This window comes from Lissotriton vulgaris, chromosome 9, assembly GCF_964263255.1.
Source record: "Lissotriton vulgaris chromosome 9, aLisVul1.2, whole genome shotgun sequence".
Classification (NCBI taxonomy): Eukaryota; Metazoa; Chordata; class Amphibia; order Caudata; family Salamandridae; genus Lissotriton; species Lissotriton vulgaris.
This window is the reverse complement of record NC_141697.1, coordinates 1,160,025,454-1,160,039,300: the sequence shown is the minus strand read 5'-3', so window position 1 is coordinate 1,160,039,300 and position 13,847 is coordinate 1,160,025,454. Positions and strand designations below refer to the sequence as shown.

Here is a 13,847-nt window from a genome sequence, read left to right as displayed (position 1 = left end):
TATTTGAGAAGATATGTAATTTATATTCCCTTGGTTCTGGGTGTGTTGTGTTGGCCCCGCTGCCCTGCTGGGAGTGCATGTCGCCTGTGGTGTAGTCCAAGCCATGCATTACTCATTTGGCTGAAAATCATCAGCTGGTTTAACAGGTCAAAATTTGAAGAAGTGTAGACACTACCAAATTATTTCCTTCCAATTCGTTTAATATGTTTAAACAACGTAGCCACCAAGGGGCCACAGAACATGTCATGTCAGAGTATGTCACATTCAGCCATTCCCAGCTTTATAGCCAGTAATCTTTTATCTTCAATAACCTTCCATTGAAGAACTTTAATGAATGTAAACCTTTGTACTGTTCTACAGAGACCTGTGCACTGACAAGGTGGCAAGTTGCAATAGCAGTATAATAGCCTCTGAGTGCAGAATTAGCTGTAATAGTCTGCTTGTTCAGCCACCTAACACTTATACTGTAATACTTCAAAATGCTCTTGGCAGAAGACAGCTATTTTTAATAGAATTTGATCTTTTGGCACACGTGCAAGCTGAGGGGCTCACAGGTGGAACCGTTTTCAATCACACTTACTTGCCCAGGGCAAAGCACTCCAGCTTCACAGTCGTTCCTTTCGCAGAAGGGACCGTCTCGTTGAAGTGAACCTCGATTTTGGGTTCGTATTCACCCATTACACCTGTGGGATCAAAAACAGCATTAATCGGTATCAACCAAAACAACTGTAGGAACAAACGCAGGATTAATCTGTATCAGCCAATACACTAGTAGGAACAAAATCAGCATTAATCTGTATCAGCCAGTACACTAGTAAGAACAAAATCAGCATTAATCTATATCAGCCAATACAGTTGTAGGAACAAAATCAGCATTAATCTGTATCAGCCAATACACTTGTCGGAACAAAATCAGCATTAATCTGTATCAGCCAATACACTAGTAGGAACAAAATCAGCATTAATCTGTATAAGCAAATACACTAGTAGGAACAAAATCAGCATTAATCTGTATCAGCCAATACACTAGTAGGAACAAAATCAGCATTAATCTATATCAGCCATACAGTTGTAGGAACAAAATCAGCATTAATCTGTATCAGCCAATACACTTGTAGGAACAAAATCAGCATTAATCTGTATCAGCCAATACACTTGTAGGAACAAAATCAGCATTAATCTGTATCAGCCAATACACTTGTAGGAACAAGATCAGCATTAAACTGCATCACCCAGTCTAATTGGATTGCCCAGATCCCCTGCTGGATATGATTAAAAGTAGGGTGTTTGGGGACTCCTCATAGCTAGCACCGTCATCTCATGTGGTCTGGTGAGAACTACCTGTTTATATACAAATGATAAGGGAAACATCAATAAAACATGCCTGGATTTCACAACTACCCATATTTGAATAGTCTCAAAATGTATTAGACTCACTGTTATTCTTAATGACTGCTGAAACCTGTCCTTAGTACATGTAACGTAATGTTTATGTACCTTAACTGTTCTTATGTATTAGAACTGTTCTTATGTAAAGCGACAAATCTCTCATTTGGGTCTTGTTCACGCTGTATAGAACAGCAAAATAATAAAAACTGGATAATTTATTCTCTAATGTGATGAGGGGTTTCAGTGGCTCATTATACTCAACTGAAGGGATATTACTAAATTGTATAGCTATGATTATTCTCACAGTATGGTATAAAGGCAATACAATAAGTTAATTTATATTGTGATGTCGTGCTAATTATCACGAGTTCCCAAACTGTTGCTAGGGGAATTCTCCCGCGTTTTATCTATAACAACATCAAATGGTCCTTATCCGGATGTATTGGGAATTCCACACTGTTCATAAAATAATGTGATTCAAATCCCCATGTTTTATATTATGGTGTTTTTGATGTCATGTAAAGTGTATTCCCCAATGCTCATGCTCTGCTGTGAAGTGAACTTTTCAGAGTTCAAATCCCAGTAAAATGACAACTCTGCAATTGCATTGTATATTGTATTTTGTAAAATGCTAATAAAAGATTTCAACACAAAAAAATAAAAAAATGACAACTCCTTGATCTTTATACTTTCATAAGGTTGCAAATCTCTCTTGATAATACTCTTATGTGATGCGGGGTGATATTGTACTGTAAAGGAAACTACCCAGAGTTCAAACCCTAGTAAGGTGTCTCTATTCCGAAATGATGGGAAATGCCTATAGCTCAAAGATGGATGTAGGCAAATTACCCTCAGCTCATCCCTGGTGTCAAAACTAAGCGCGGTTAGTTGAGCTGCTGCAGAAGTGTACATTGTCTGTCATTGTTTGTTTAAAGCAAACTCATGGTTCAGAACCTAGTGTCGGTCATTGCTTAATGTGATTGACCAATCCCATGGAGATATATATATATATATATATATATATATATATATATATATTCCAAGCAAGTTTTAGCGCTACGCTGTTGTGGCCCCTTGCAGCGGCGGGCTTTGGACGGGATCGCCAATCCCACAATACTCCAACTTTTCGTCCACAGGTCAAAGAACGATGTCCAAGCCTCAGTTGTATGCAATACTGGATTTATTTCACATCCCACTCTCTGAGTGGGATGTGAAATAAATCCAGTATTGCATACAACTGAGGCTTGGACATCGTTCTTTGACCTGTGGACGAAAAGTTGGAATATATATATATATATATATATATATATATATATATATATTTTTTGCCAAACTTTTCCAACCAGGGAAAACAACGGGTCGCACAGCCAACCTGGATTCAAACAGTGATCCTTTTTATTTCAATTATTTCCAAAGGGCAACAGGCGCAGAGATCTACGCGTTTCGGTGTCACTCCACCCTGATCGTGAGCAAGGTGGAGTGACACCGAAACGCGTAGATCTCTGCGCCTGTTGCCCTTTGGAAATAATTGAAATAAAAAGGATCACTGTTTGAATCCAGGTTGGCTGTGCGACCCGTTGTTTTCCCTGGTTGGAAAAGTTTGGCAATTAATAGCGGCTTGGTTCTGCCGCAGGACACCGCACATACGCGAGCGCTGCGCAAACTCCCGCGAAGGAACCACTGTGGAGGTGATATATATATATATATATATATATATATATATATATATATATATATATATATTCACTGAAAAAACCATAGGTTTCTCACCAGTTATAGTTAGGAATTAGCATTTAAAAAACCTATTAAATTCACTGAAAAAACCATAGGTTTCACATCAGTTATAGTTATCTGGGAATTTTTCTGACATAACACCATTGAAATTCCCACGTTATAGTTAGTTGGACTCACTATAACTTGCGCGCCTGCAATGCACTGCTGATGACGTCACATATTACATCACTCATGACATGGTCAGTGACATCACTCATATATATATATATATATATATATATATCTCACATAACTCCCCTCCAAACAAGAAAGGGCAGAGGCCTGAGGGGATTCCAAAGAAAAACCGGCTTTATTAGGCAGACAGAGCAATGCAGTAGTGACGTATGCATTTCGGCGTTGTGCCTTCATCAGCGCCTTGCATCGCGTGAACAGCTTTCACTTAATTGGACCCCTTCCTGTGCCTTCTTGAAGTTAAAAAGTCCGGCTGCTCCTCCCCCTAGCTGAGTTGGCGCACCTGTTGGTTACCATGGCAACATGGCAATGAACGGACTCCAACTCCCAGAATGCAAAGAGTGAGTGCATCTGGGTCGGCGGTGTGGGGGATGTGTGGTAGACTCACAGGAGCAATGTCCAGTTGTTGCAGGAGGGAAGTGAGGCTGTGCACCGAAATCCGCCAGAGTTCACCAGCTCCTCCTTGGGTCCCCTCGGTCCGCTGCTACCTCAAAGTCCAGGTAGGCAATGTAGGCAGGGACAGCCGAAGGCTACAGCGTTCTGTCGGAGGTAAAATACCTCGCTCCACCCGTGCTGTCCTGAACTGGGAGGTGGACACTGGAGCTCTCGGTGCCCCGAGTAATAACATCGCTGAGCCCAGTGAAGATGTGCCAGTGAATTCTCCAGGTCGCTTGCTGCAGCGGGCCGTCTGTAATGCTCCTCTGGTCGGAGCATAAAACATCGCATAACTCCCCTCCAAACAAGAAAGGGCAGAGGCCTGAGGGGATTCCAAAGAAAAACTGGCTTTATTAGGCAGACAGAGCAATGCAGTAGTGGCGTATGCATTTCGGCGTTGTGCCTTCATCAGCGCCTTGCATCGCATGAACAGCTTTCACCTGAATGGACCCCTTCCTGTGCCTTCTTGAAGTTAAAAAGTCCGGCTGCTCCTCCCCCTAGCTGAGTTGGCACACCTGTTGGTTACCGTGGCAACATGGCAATGAACGGACTCCAACTCCCAGAATGCAAAGAGTGAGTGCATCTGGGTCAGAGGTGTGGGGGATGTGTGGTAGACTCACAGGAGCATTGTCCAGTTGTAGGCAGGGACAGCCATAGGCTACAGCGTTCTGTCGGAGGTAAAATACCTCGCTCCACCCGTGCTGTCCGGAACTGGGAGGTGGACACTGGAGCTCTCGGTGCCCCGAGTAATAACATCGCTGAGCCCAGCGAAGATGTGCCAGTGAATTCTCCAGGTCGCTTGCTGCAGCGGGCCGTCTGTAATGCTCCTCTAGCCGGAGCATAAAACATCGCATAACTCCCCTCCAAACAAGAAAGGGCAGAGGCCTGAGGGGATTCCAAAGAAAAACCGGCTTTATTAGGCAGACAGAGCAATGCAGTAGTGGCGTATGCATTTCGGCGTTGTGCCTTCATCGGCGCCTTGCATCGCGTGAACAGCTTTCACTTGAATGGACCCCTTCCTGTGCCTTCTTGAAGTTAAAAGGTCCGGCTGCTCCTCCCCCTAGCTGAGTTGGCTCACCTGTTGGTATTCGTGGCAACATGGCAATGAACGGACTCCAACTCCCAGAATGCAAAGAGTGAGTGCATCTGGGTCGGCGGTGTGGGGGATGTGTCGTAGACTCACAGGAGCAATGTCCAGTTGTTGCAGGAGGGAAGTGAGGCTGTGCACCGAAATCCGCCAGAGTTCACCAGCTCCTCCTTGGGTCCCTCAGTCCGCTGCTACCTCAAAGTCCAGGTAGGCAATGTAGGCAGGGACAGCCGTAGGCTACAGCGTCCTGTCGGAGATAAAATACCTTGCTCCACCCGTGCTGTCCTGAACTGGGAGGTGGACACTGGAGCTCTCGGTACCCAGAGTAATAACATCGCTGAGCCCAGCGAAGATGTGCCAGTGAATTCTCCAGGTCGCTTGCTGCAGCAGGGCCGTCTGTAATGCTCCTCTGGACGGAGCATCAAACATCGCATAACTCCCCTCCAAACAAGAATTCACCAGCTCCTCCTTGGGTCCCCTCGGTCCGCTGCTACCTCAAAGTCCAGGTAGGCAATGTAGGCAGGCCGCACACGCCCACGCCCCCAGCACACTCCCACAGCACACGATATGAGGCATTGCATGAAGGGCGGAAAGTACCACACGCCCCCAGTGTTTGTCAGGCCCCCAGCACACGCCCACAGCACAACGCAGACGCACCCACAAGGGACTACTTTGCTGGCACGGTTCTTTTACCTTTTAAATGTATATGGTGGGCGTCTGCATAGCCTATTTCCTTCTGCTGCAACTGCCCTTTCCAACGCTGTGTTGGGTGTTGTGATTGGTGCTGTGGTTCCTGAGATTACCCGCCTCAAAGGTTTGGGCTCTCTCTTTATTATATTAGTATGGATATATATATATATATATATATATATATATATATATATATATTCACTGAAAAAACCATAGGTTTCACACCAGTTATAGTTAGGAATTAGCATTTAAAAAACCTATTAAGTTCACTAAAAAAAACATAGGTTTCACATCAGTTATAGTTAGCTGGAAATTTTACTGCCATAAAACCAATGAAATTCCACGTTATAGTTAGTTGGACTCACTATAACTTGCGCGCCTGCAATGCACTGCTGATGACGTCACATATTACATCACTCATGACATGGTCAGTGACATCACTGACCATGGTTTTATGTCAGTAAAATTTCCAGCTAACTATAACTGATGTGAAACCTATGGTTTTTTTAGTGAATTTAATAGGTTTTTTAAATGCTAATTCCTAACTATAACTGGTGTGAAACCTATGGTATTTTCCGTGAATTTCATTGGTTTTTTAAATGCTAATTCCTAACTATAACTGGTGTGAAACCTATGTTTTTTTCAGTGAATTTCAAACGTTTTTTAAATTCTAATTCCTAACTATAAGTCTCACTTTATAAATAAGACTGTTAGCACTCTAGTTGTTCTTTAGAACACTCTGGTACATTCCGTCATTGGGCTACAGTTGGGCTACATCTAGCTGATATTTGGGCTACATTTGGATTTTTTGGACTCTGGTGGCCATCTTTGGGCTACATTGGGCTACATTTGGGCTACATTTTGGCATATATATAGCCCAATGTAGCACAATATATATTTTTTCAAAGTTAATTTTCGTAAAAACCACTTAAGAATAGGGCTACCAGTCCCTACAATTTTTCCCAATTTTTTTTTTTTTTTTTGCTTTGGAGCGCTCCCGGTGCGCTTCCCGGGGAGCGCCCCGAAAAGCGTACTTTTATAAAGCGCCCCCGGGCGTGCTCCGGGGAGCGTCCCGTAAGCGCCAATATCGCGAACGAAAACATGATCGTGACGTATCGCGTAGCCGCGTTCGCGTGATATGCACGGCGTAAGCGCACCCGGAAGTACTCGAGCGAATACGATCGCGCAACGTAAACATCCGACGCGCTTACGCTACGCGACCCGGAGCGCCCCCGGGCGCGCCCGGGGGCGCGTAGCGTAAGCGCGTCGGGTCATGTGACCTGAAAATAACACTTTTCATTGGTTCATAACAGTTTTAGTTTCATAATGATGAAGCCCCTGGTCTTGTGACCTGCAAATAACACTTCTCATTGGTTCAGGACAGTTTTTTTTCCAAATGATGAAAGACCCCACCTTTTTTCCTTATTCTGACTTTGTCCTTTGACTGAGGAAGACCTGTTTGTACATCTCTGAACTTTTTTGATCTTAATAATGGCTTCAGTAGCAGCAGCAGCTGGTGCATCTGCCCCACCACCACCACCACCAACAGGACCAGCTCCAGATTATATTGGTGGTCAAGAAGAGGAGGAGGAGGAAGAGGAAGAGGAGGAGGGGAGGAGAAGATGGCTGCCTGAAGAAAATACCCCATACAAACCCAAGCCACACATTGTATGGGAGTTTTTTTCAATCCCAGAGGGCAAGAAAAAAGTGAATGCGGCCAAGGTAACTTGCCTAATCTGCAATGAAGAACTTTCACGGGGCAACCCAAACAAAAAATATTCATTTGGTAACTATACCATGATTCGTCATATGACCCGAAAGCACCCAAACAACTACTCTCGTGCAGAGCTCAGGGAACTGGCCAGTAACCTCCCCCAGTCGTCAAGGACCACCTCCCAAAGAAACCAACCCACTTCATCGGGACCAGAAACATCAGAGATGATGCCTTGTATTCAGCCAAGATTTGCTGATTTTAAAATCACTTGTTCTGCATGTGGCAAGCTTATCGCCTATGGTGAAAAAAGCGTAAAGCTCATCGTCCTTGCAGGTGATAATCACAAGTGCCCCAAAAAGAAGTAATTTTTTGTTTTTTTTTGTTTTTTTGCTCGAGTTGAGCCAGTTTCAATTCCCTTTTTTTGTTTCTCCCCTAAAAAAATACAAAAAAAATATAAAACAGTTTTGAAAAGCCAAAAAAAGTAAAAAATGTTCAAAAACACAAAAAAATATAAAACAACAAAAAGAAGAAAAAAAAAGTTCTTTTTTAGAACTACCTCCAATTTCTAAATAAAGGCTTCTTTTTTTTAAAACTCTGTCATCTTTTTCCCTCATAGTACGCTCCCCGGGCCGCTCCCCGGTGCGCGTACCAGGCACTTCCCCCGCGCAAATCGGAAAAAAAACTATTTTAAATGCCCCGCGGGGCCCTTTTATAGCTCCCACATCAAACCTAGGGGGTCAAGGGGGGGTCTACTCTGCCCCCTTATGGTCATTTCCCTCTTTGTTTTAGCCACCTCTCGTGTCTCGATCCTACCGAGACACAAGATGGCGGCCGCTCCAGACTGTTTCGAATGTTTACAGACACCCGAGAGCCAATCAGCTTTCCGTGCACACCTCGCGTGGCGCGCCCGGTGCGCGTACCGGTGCACGTACCGGAGCGCGGCTATAGATATATATATTTTTTGGAACCTTAATTACTCAAAATCCACTGGAGCACATATCTTGAGACATAGCAAAGGCACATCGGGCTACCAGTCCCTACAATTTTGCCAAGTTTGGTGGAAATCCATTCAGCCGTTCGGGCTAAAAGTGAAATTGACCGCCCTATGGAAATTAACATGGGGAAAACGCGTTTTGGGACCCCCCTTTTATCTCGGCCCCCGCTTGACGAATCCCCTCCAAACTTTCAGGGAAGGACCGGAACGCCGCAAGGCCCTTTTGAGGCAATTTTGAGGCAGATTCGTCAACCGGCGCCAAAGTTATTCCAAATAGAATTTTGAGATTTAACATTGAAAAAAATCCTAACTATAACTACCTACTGGCGACCGCCAGTAGGTAATATATATATATATATATATATATATATATATACACATATATATATATATATATATATACTAGCAGCCCGTCCCAACGTTGTCCGGGTATGAATTATATAATTATATTGTTTTGTAGGATTTCGTTTTGATAGCATTTCTTATCTGTGACAGGCCTGTGAAACGCTCCGATTCACAGTGCACTGCTGATGCACTTAAGAGTGCGCGTTCAGTAGTGTGTGAACTCGAGTTTCCCTACTTTATTTTTCCTTGCAATATTATATAGCATGAACTCGACAACATGGCATGAGCACAATTTACATTACAGAAGAACACATTAATTTGCGGTAGGCTCGGGGAGACAAAGCGATTTGCCTGGAATCACAGGATGTTGAGCTGATGCCGAGATTCGAACGTAGCGCCCCAGCTCTATAGTTCGCAATTCTAGAACTTGTGGCGGGAGGTGTGTCTAAAAGTGTATGTCGGTGCTGGCCATCAATGAGAGAGACCTGTGCATTTTTCAAATGGGTGGTGAAAAAATATGAGTATGTTGCTGGAGATGTGGGCCGCCGTGCCACCAATGTACTTACCGGGGGAGAGTAAACACCCATTATTCCACAACTTTCTTTCCTCATACCATCACTCCGCATACTTTCATTACGAAAGTACCATGACTCCGCAATGCCATTATAACGCATGGTATTACATTTTATATGCTTTTACCACGCATACATTTACAACAAAATTCGTTGTAAATGCATGAATGGTAAAGACATGTTTTTTTTTAAATGTTTGGATAAGGTAAGTATGGGTATAGGGGTATATGTTTTGGGGTACTGAGGTATATGTTTTGGGGTGTTAGGGTATTTTAAGGGTTCAGATATAGTTTTGGGTTATGGGGTACAAGGGTAGTTTTAGGGTTTAGGGATAGGTATGGGTTTTGGGGCACAGGGGGTATTTTTAGGGGTCAGGGCTAGGTTTGGGTTTTGGGGTATAGGGGTATTTTTAGGGTTCAGGGGTTGGTTTGGGTTTTGGGGTACAGGGGTATTAAGGGTTCAGGGCTAGGTTTGGGTTTTGGGGTATGGGGTATTTTAGGGTTCAGGGGTAGGTTTGGGTTTTGGGATACAGTGGTATTTTTAGGGTTCAGGGCTAGGTTTGGGTTTTGGGGTACGGGGGTATTTTTAGGGTTCAATGGTAGGTTTGGGTTTTGAGGTACAGGGGTATTTATAGGGTTCAGGGCTAGGTTTGGGTTTTAGGGTACAGGGGTATGTTTAGGGTTTAGGGATATGTTTGGGCTTTGGGGTACAGGGTATATTTATAGGGTTAAGATGGGTTAGTGTTTAAGGGTGTTGGGGTATTTTAAGGAGTAAGGGTGGGTTATGATTATGGGGTGCAGGGGTATTTAAAGGGAGCAGGGTGGGATTAGCACACAATATGAGACATGGCATGAAGGGCAGAACGTACCACACGCCCCCAGTGTTTGTCACGCCCCCAGCACACGCCCACAGCACAATGCAGACACGCTCACAAGGGACTACTTTGCTGGCACGGTTCTTTTACCTTTTAAATGTATATGGTGGGTGTCTACATAGCCTATGTCCTTCTGCTGCAACTGCCCTTTCCAACGCTGTATTGGGTGTTGTGATTGGTGCTGTGGTTCCTGAGATTACCCGCCTCAAAGGTTTGGGCTCTCTCTTTATTATATTAGTATGGATATAGGCTTTACTCTCCCTTCTCCCCAAGTATAGTTAACCTGGTTGTCTGAATATCTGATTTGCTACTTATAGTTCCTTCCAGCGGTGTTTTAATTGGAATAACAGTATATTCTATTGGAGTATGCTTTACAAGCTATTATTCAAGATATCTAACACCACGTGATTGCGTCTCTGTTAATTGGCTTGCATTGGAAGTAATTAAGGAAAGATCAGATTCTAGTTGATAGACATTGGTTGGCACGAGAGCTGACAAGGACTCTGGATCTATGTGCGAGTCATTATCATTAGAACCACGTGACTCTCTGCACAGATACAGTCCTCGTGTTAGTCAAATATGGCAACTTTTGCTTGACCCCAGGACCGGCTTCAGTGTGATTGTGTGCAGTTGTCAGTCGGACATTTGAGGTGTTGAGGCATTGCTGGGACCTCCAGCGACAACGTGGGCTTTTTGATTGAGTTTCACTTCCTTTGTCTTCCAACAGATAACTTTTGGCAACTTGTTTTCAATATATTTTCCTTTTTGCCTAACATTTGCATCTCTTTTCTGAACCACTTCCTTTTTATATTTATTGAACGTACATACATGTTTTTACATCTCGGTGTGGACCTTAACCACAGTATTTTTTCAGTATTTAGTATTTTAAGTTGGTTTGTTGCGTACAAAACCAAGGGCCATATTATCAAGAAAGGGCGCTACATTATCGCTGCTTTTATCAGCAGGAAACTGCCGCTAAAGCGGCGATAATGGGCTTGATAATATGCCCTTGTGAATTACCATAGAAGCCCAGGTTAACACCAGTACATAAGCTTCTATGGGAATTCAAAAGGGCATATTATCAAGCCCATTATCACTGCTTTATGTCTATGGGAGGCATTTGTCATATTGAGAGGGTGAATATGAATCCAAGGCATTCATATGCCCAAGCCAACTCTCAGGGAACTTTCTGAAGAACAGCAGCACTAAGATATCATGAGTGCCCATGTTTGGGTTGATCCTGTCCATGCTGCAACACTCTATAAACAGGCAATGGCAGAGCTAAAGGGTCTGTATTTAATGTCCAAATATGTTAGTACATTCCAGCAGCCAGCGGAAGCGGATGGAGAGAGCTACAGTTGCAAAGTAGTCCCTCAGGTGGCACTCAAGTGGAGGTGGAAGCACACACCCAAAGAGAATTAGGTGAGAGAGTGATACTCCACAGGGCTGAGCCAATAAGGCAGGAGGCCTGATTTCATGTCTTGGCGGTGTGCATACTCTGTCACAATGGCGATGGAGTATACATACGGCCAAGATAAAGGTCTGACCACACGGTTTAGATGTGTTCGTACCATAGGTTTAATCGCGGCACAGACTACTCTGCCCCTGCCATTATTAATCTCCTCTGACGACCCTGTGGAGTAAGGCTGTCAGAGGCAAACCTCTAATTCCACCCACCTGATTTAGAAGGACGGAATTTGAGGTCAGTTTTAAGTGCCCTTCACCGCTGGCAAAACCCTGGCGGTAAGGGCAGTGAAAACTGGTAAATGCTTGATTGGGAGACAACTCACATGGCTAGGGGAGCATTTTATTTTTTTCATTTTCAAAACAAAATCAGGCTTTAGTGATTTTGTTTTTGAAAAAAAAAATGAAACCAGTTTGGTGCAAGGCTCCGTCATGTTGACGGAGCTCTGCCCCAAACTTCAAAAAGCATTGACAGGAATGGCCTGTGACAGTGGTTCTTGTGAATGCTTTAGAAATGACCGACTGCATGGCGGTCATTTCTAAAGTTGGTGAACGGTGCCTCCATCAGGGCGACATAGTCATTTTTTTTGTCTCGATAACGGAGAAACATGCCGGCTGCCAAAATCTAAATTAGGCCTAAAGTCTCTGACCAATGCTCAAAGAGGATGATTGAAAAAAAAAACAGTCGGTGAAAGGGGTCGAGCGTAAGCCCACTCTATGTAGGGTGACCAGGCGTCCCAGATTTGCCGGACAGTTCCAGTTTTTCACCCGCTGTCCCGGCAGATTTTGGTAAATCTAGGTCTTGTACCAGTTTTAGGGAGGGTCTGGTGAAAATGGTGGGAAGTGCGCTTTTATGTTTTCCAGAGCAGGGGTGTCAGTAACTGTTATAATAATGCAATTTAATTAACAGGCTTGATACTGGCTTTAAAAATTGCATTTCATGTATGCTCTTACAGCCTTTTCTTTAATTTTATGGTGATTAGCGAGGTCATTCTGTGCGCTTGGTTGAAGTAAAAATGTAGTCCTTCTACTATTTTTGTGAAATGTCCCGTTTTTTTTGCTTTAACATTCTGATCACCCTAACTAGTTCTGTTTGTGAATTGTGCTGTCAAAATCCAACCCTAAAAACTGAACTAAACTACTTATCCAATTTTGAAAAAAATGTATGCAAATGTACCAGCTATTTGAGCATCAGCACTAAGAGAACATTTTATTGTGCTGCAGCTGGAGTCTTGCTTGTGTTTGTTTATGGTTATAGGTTTTTGTATGATGCTGTCTGCCACCTGCTGGGCCGCTATGAACATGCAGAGTGCATCTCTATTGTCATAAAACAACCCAATACAAGTCATGCTCGTGAGGCGACAGCTAGAATCCCACTGTGTGCACGACACACATGAAAGACACGGAGCAGGATGCGCGCGAGAGGCCTCCAATCAGCCTCGAGCACAGAGACTGCTTCACAGTGCTCGCTAATGCATCAATTTTATTTGTTTGCACGGGAGGAAAAGCAGGCGCTTAAACACCGCCGAGCTCTGGGAATACATAAATTCAGCTGCTTTTAAACATTGTTAACCTCTTTAAGTCTGAGAACTGTTGAGACGCTTGACAGCCTCAGAAAAAAGTAAACTAGAAAAAAAATATATAGCTGGAATCTGATATTCAATAGAAAGGTTTTTTTTTATTACACTGAATGCATGCCCAGTTTCTTTCTATATGTTTTTTTTTATTTTAAAAGCATTATTGGGTAGAAGGGCAGTTCGATTTGATTCGTCCTTGGCATAGCAGTAAAAAAAATATTATGCTATGATGGGTAATTTTTTATTTTTTTTTAATTGTTTTGCAGTTTTATATAGCGCGAACTCGACCTGAGTTACATGAGCACCAGTTGCATTACAGATGGACACATTAATTGATTTTTCTTTTTTTTAGATACGGGGAGATTAAGTGATTTGCAACAAAGCAATGTACAAAGTTCCCCAGGTGGGGTGGTGGAAAGCCAGAGTATGCCGAGTGGAGCGTGGATAGAGAAGGAAAGAAAAGCCAAAGAAGGGGAATTTGCCTTGTTGGAACTAAAACCCTCACACACCTAGCAAGCTAGATGTCATGCTTCATCATATGGGTTCTGCTCCTCGTCAGACTGGCGCTGCAATGTCTGATGGGCACCCGTAATGGGGCTCTTTATCTGAGATCTTTTGTTCCAGCCATATGGTGCATGCGGGTGAGAGGGAAGGAAAAAGGGTGTAGTCGTGAGAAAGTGGTGAATTAAAAAAGGTGGGTCAGTCCACAATAAGTTTTATTGGCGTGGCTGACGCCCTTGG

General features: G+C 43.6%; 1 protein-coding gene across 2 annotated transcripts in view; it reads right to left on the bottom strand.

Moving 5' to 3' along the window:
* LOC147692947 (contactin-4-like) overlaps positions 1–13,847 on the bottom strand; it is a 697,785-nt gene that overhangs the window by 261,248 nt on the left and 422,690 nt on the right. For both annotated transcript variants that reach the window (XM_086939200.1, XM_086939201.1), the window contains exon 6: positions 581–683. In XM_086939200.1, the coding sequence (XP_086795326.1) occupies positions 581–683 (103 nt within the window). The remainder of the gene's footprint in view (positions 1–580; positions 684–13,847) is intronic.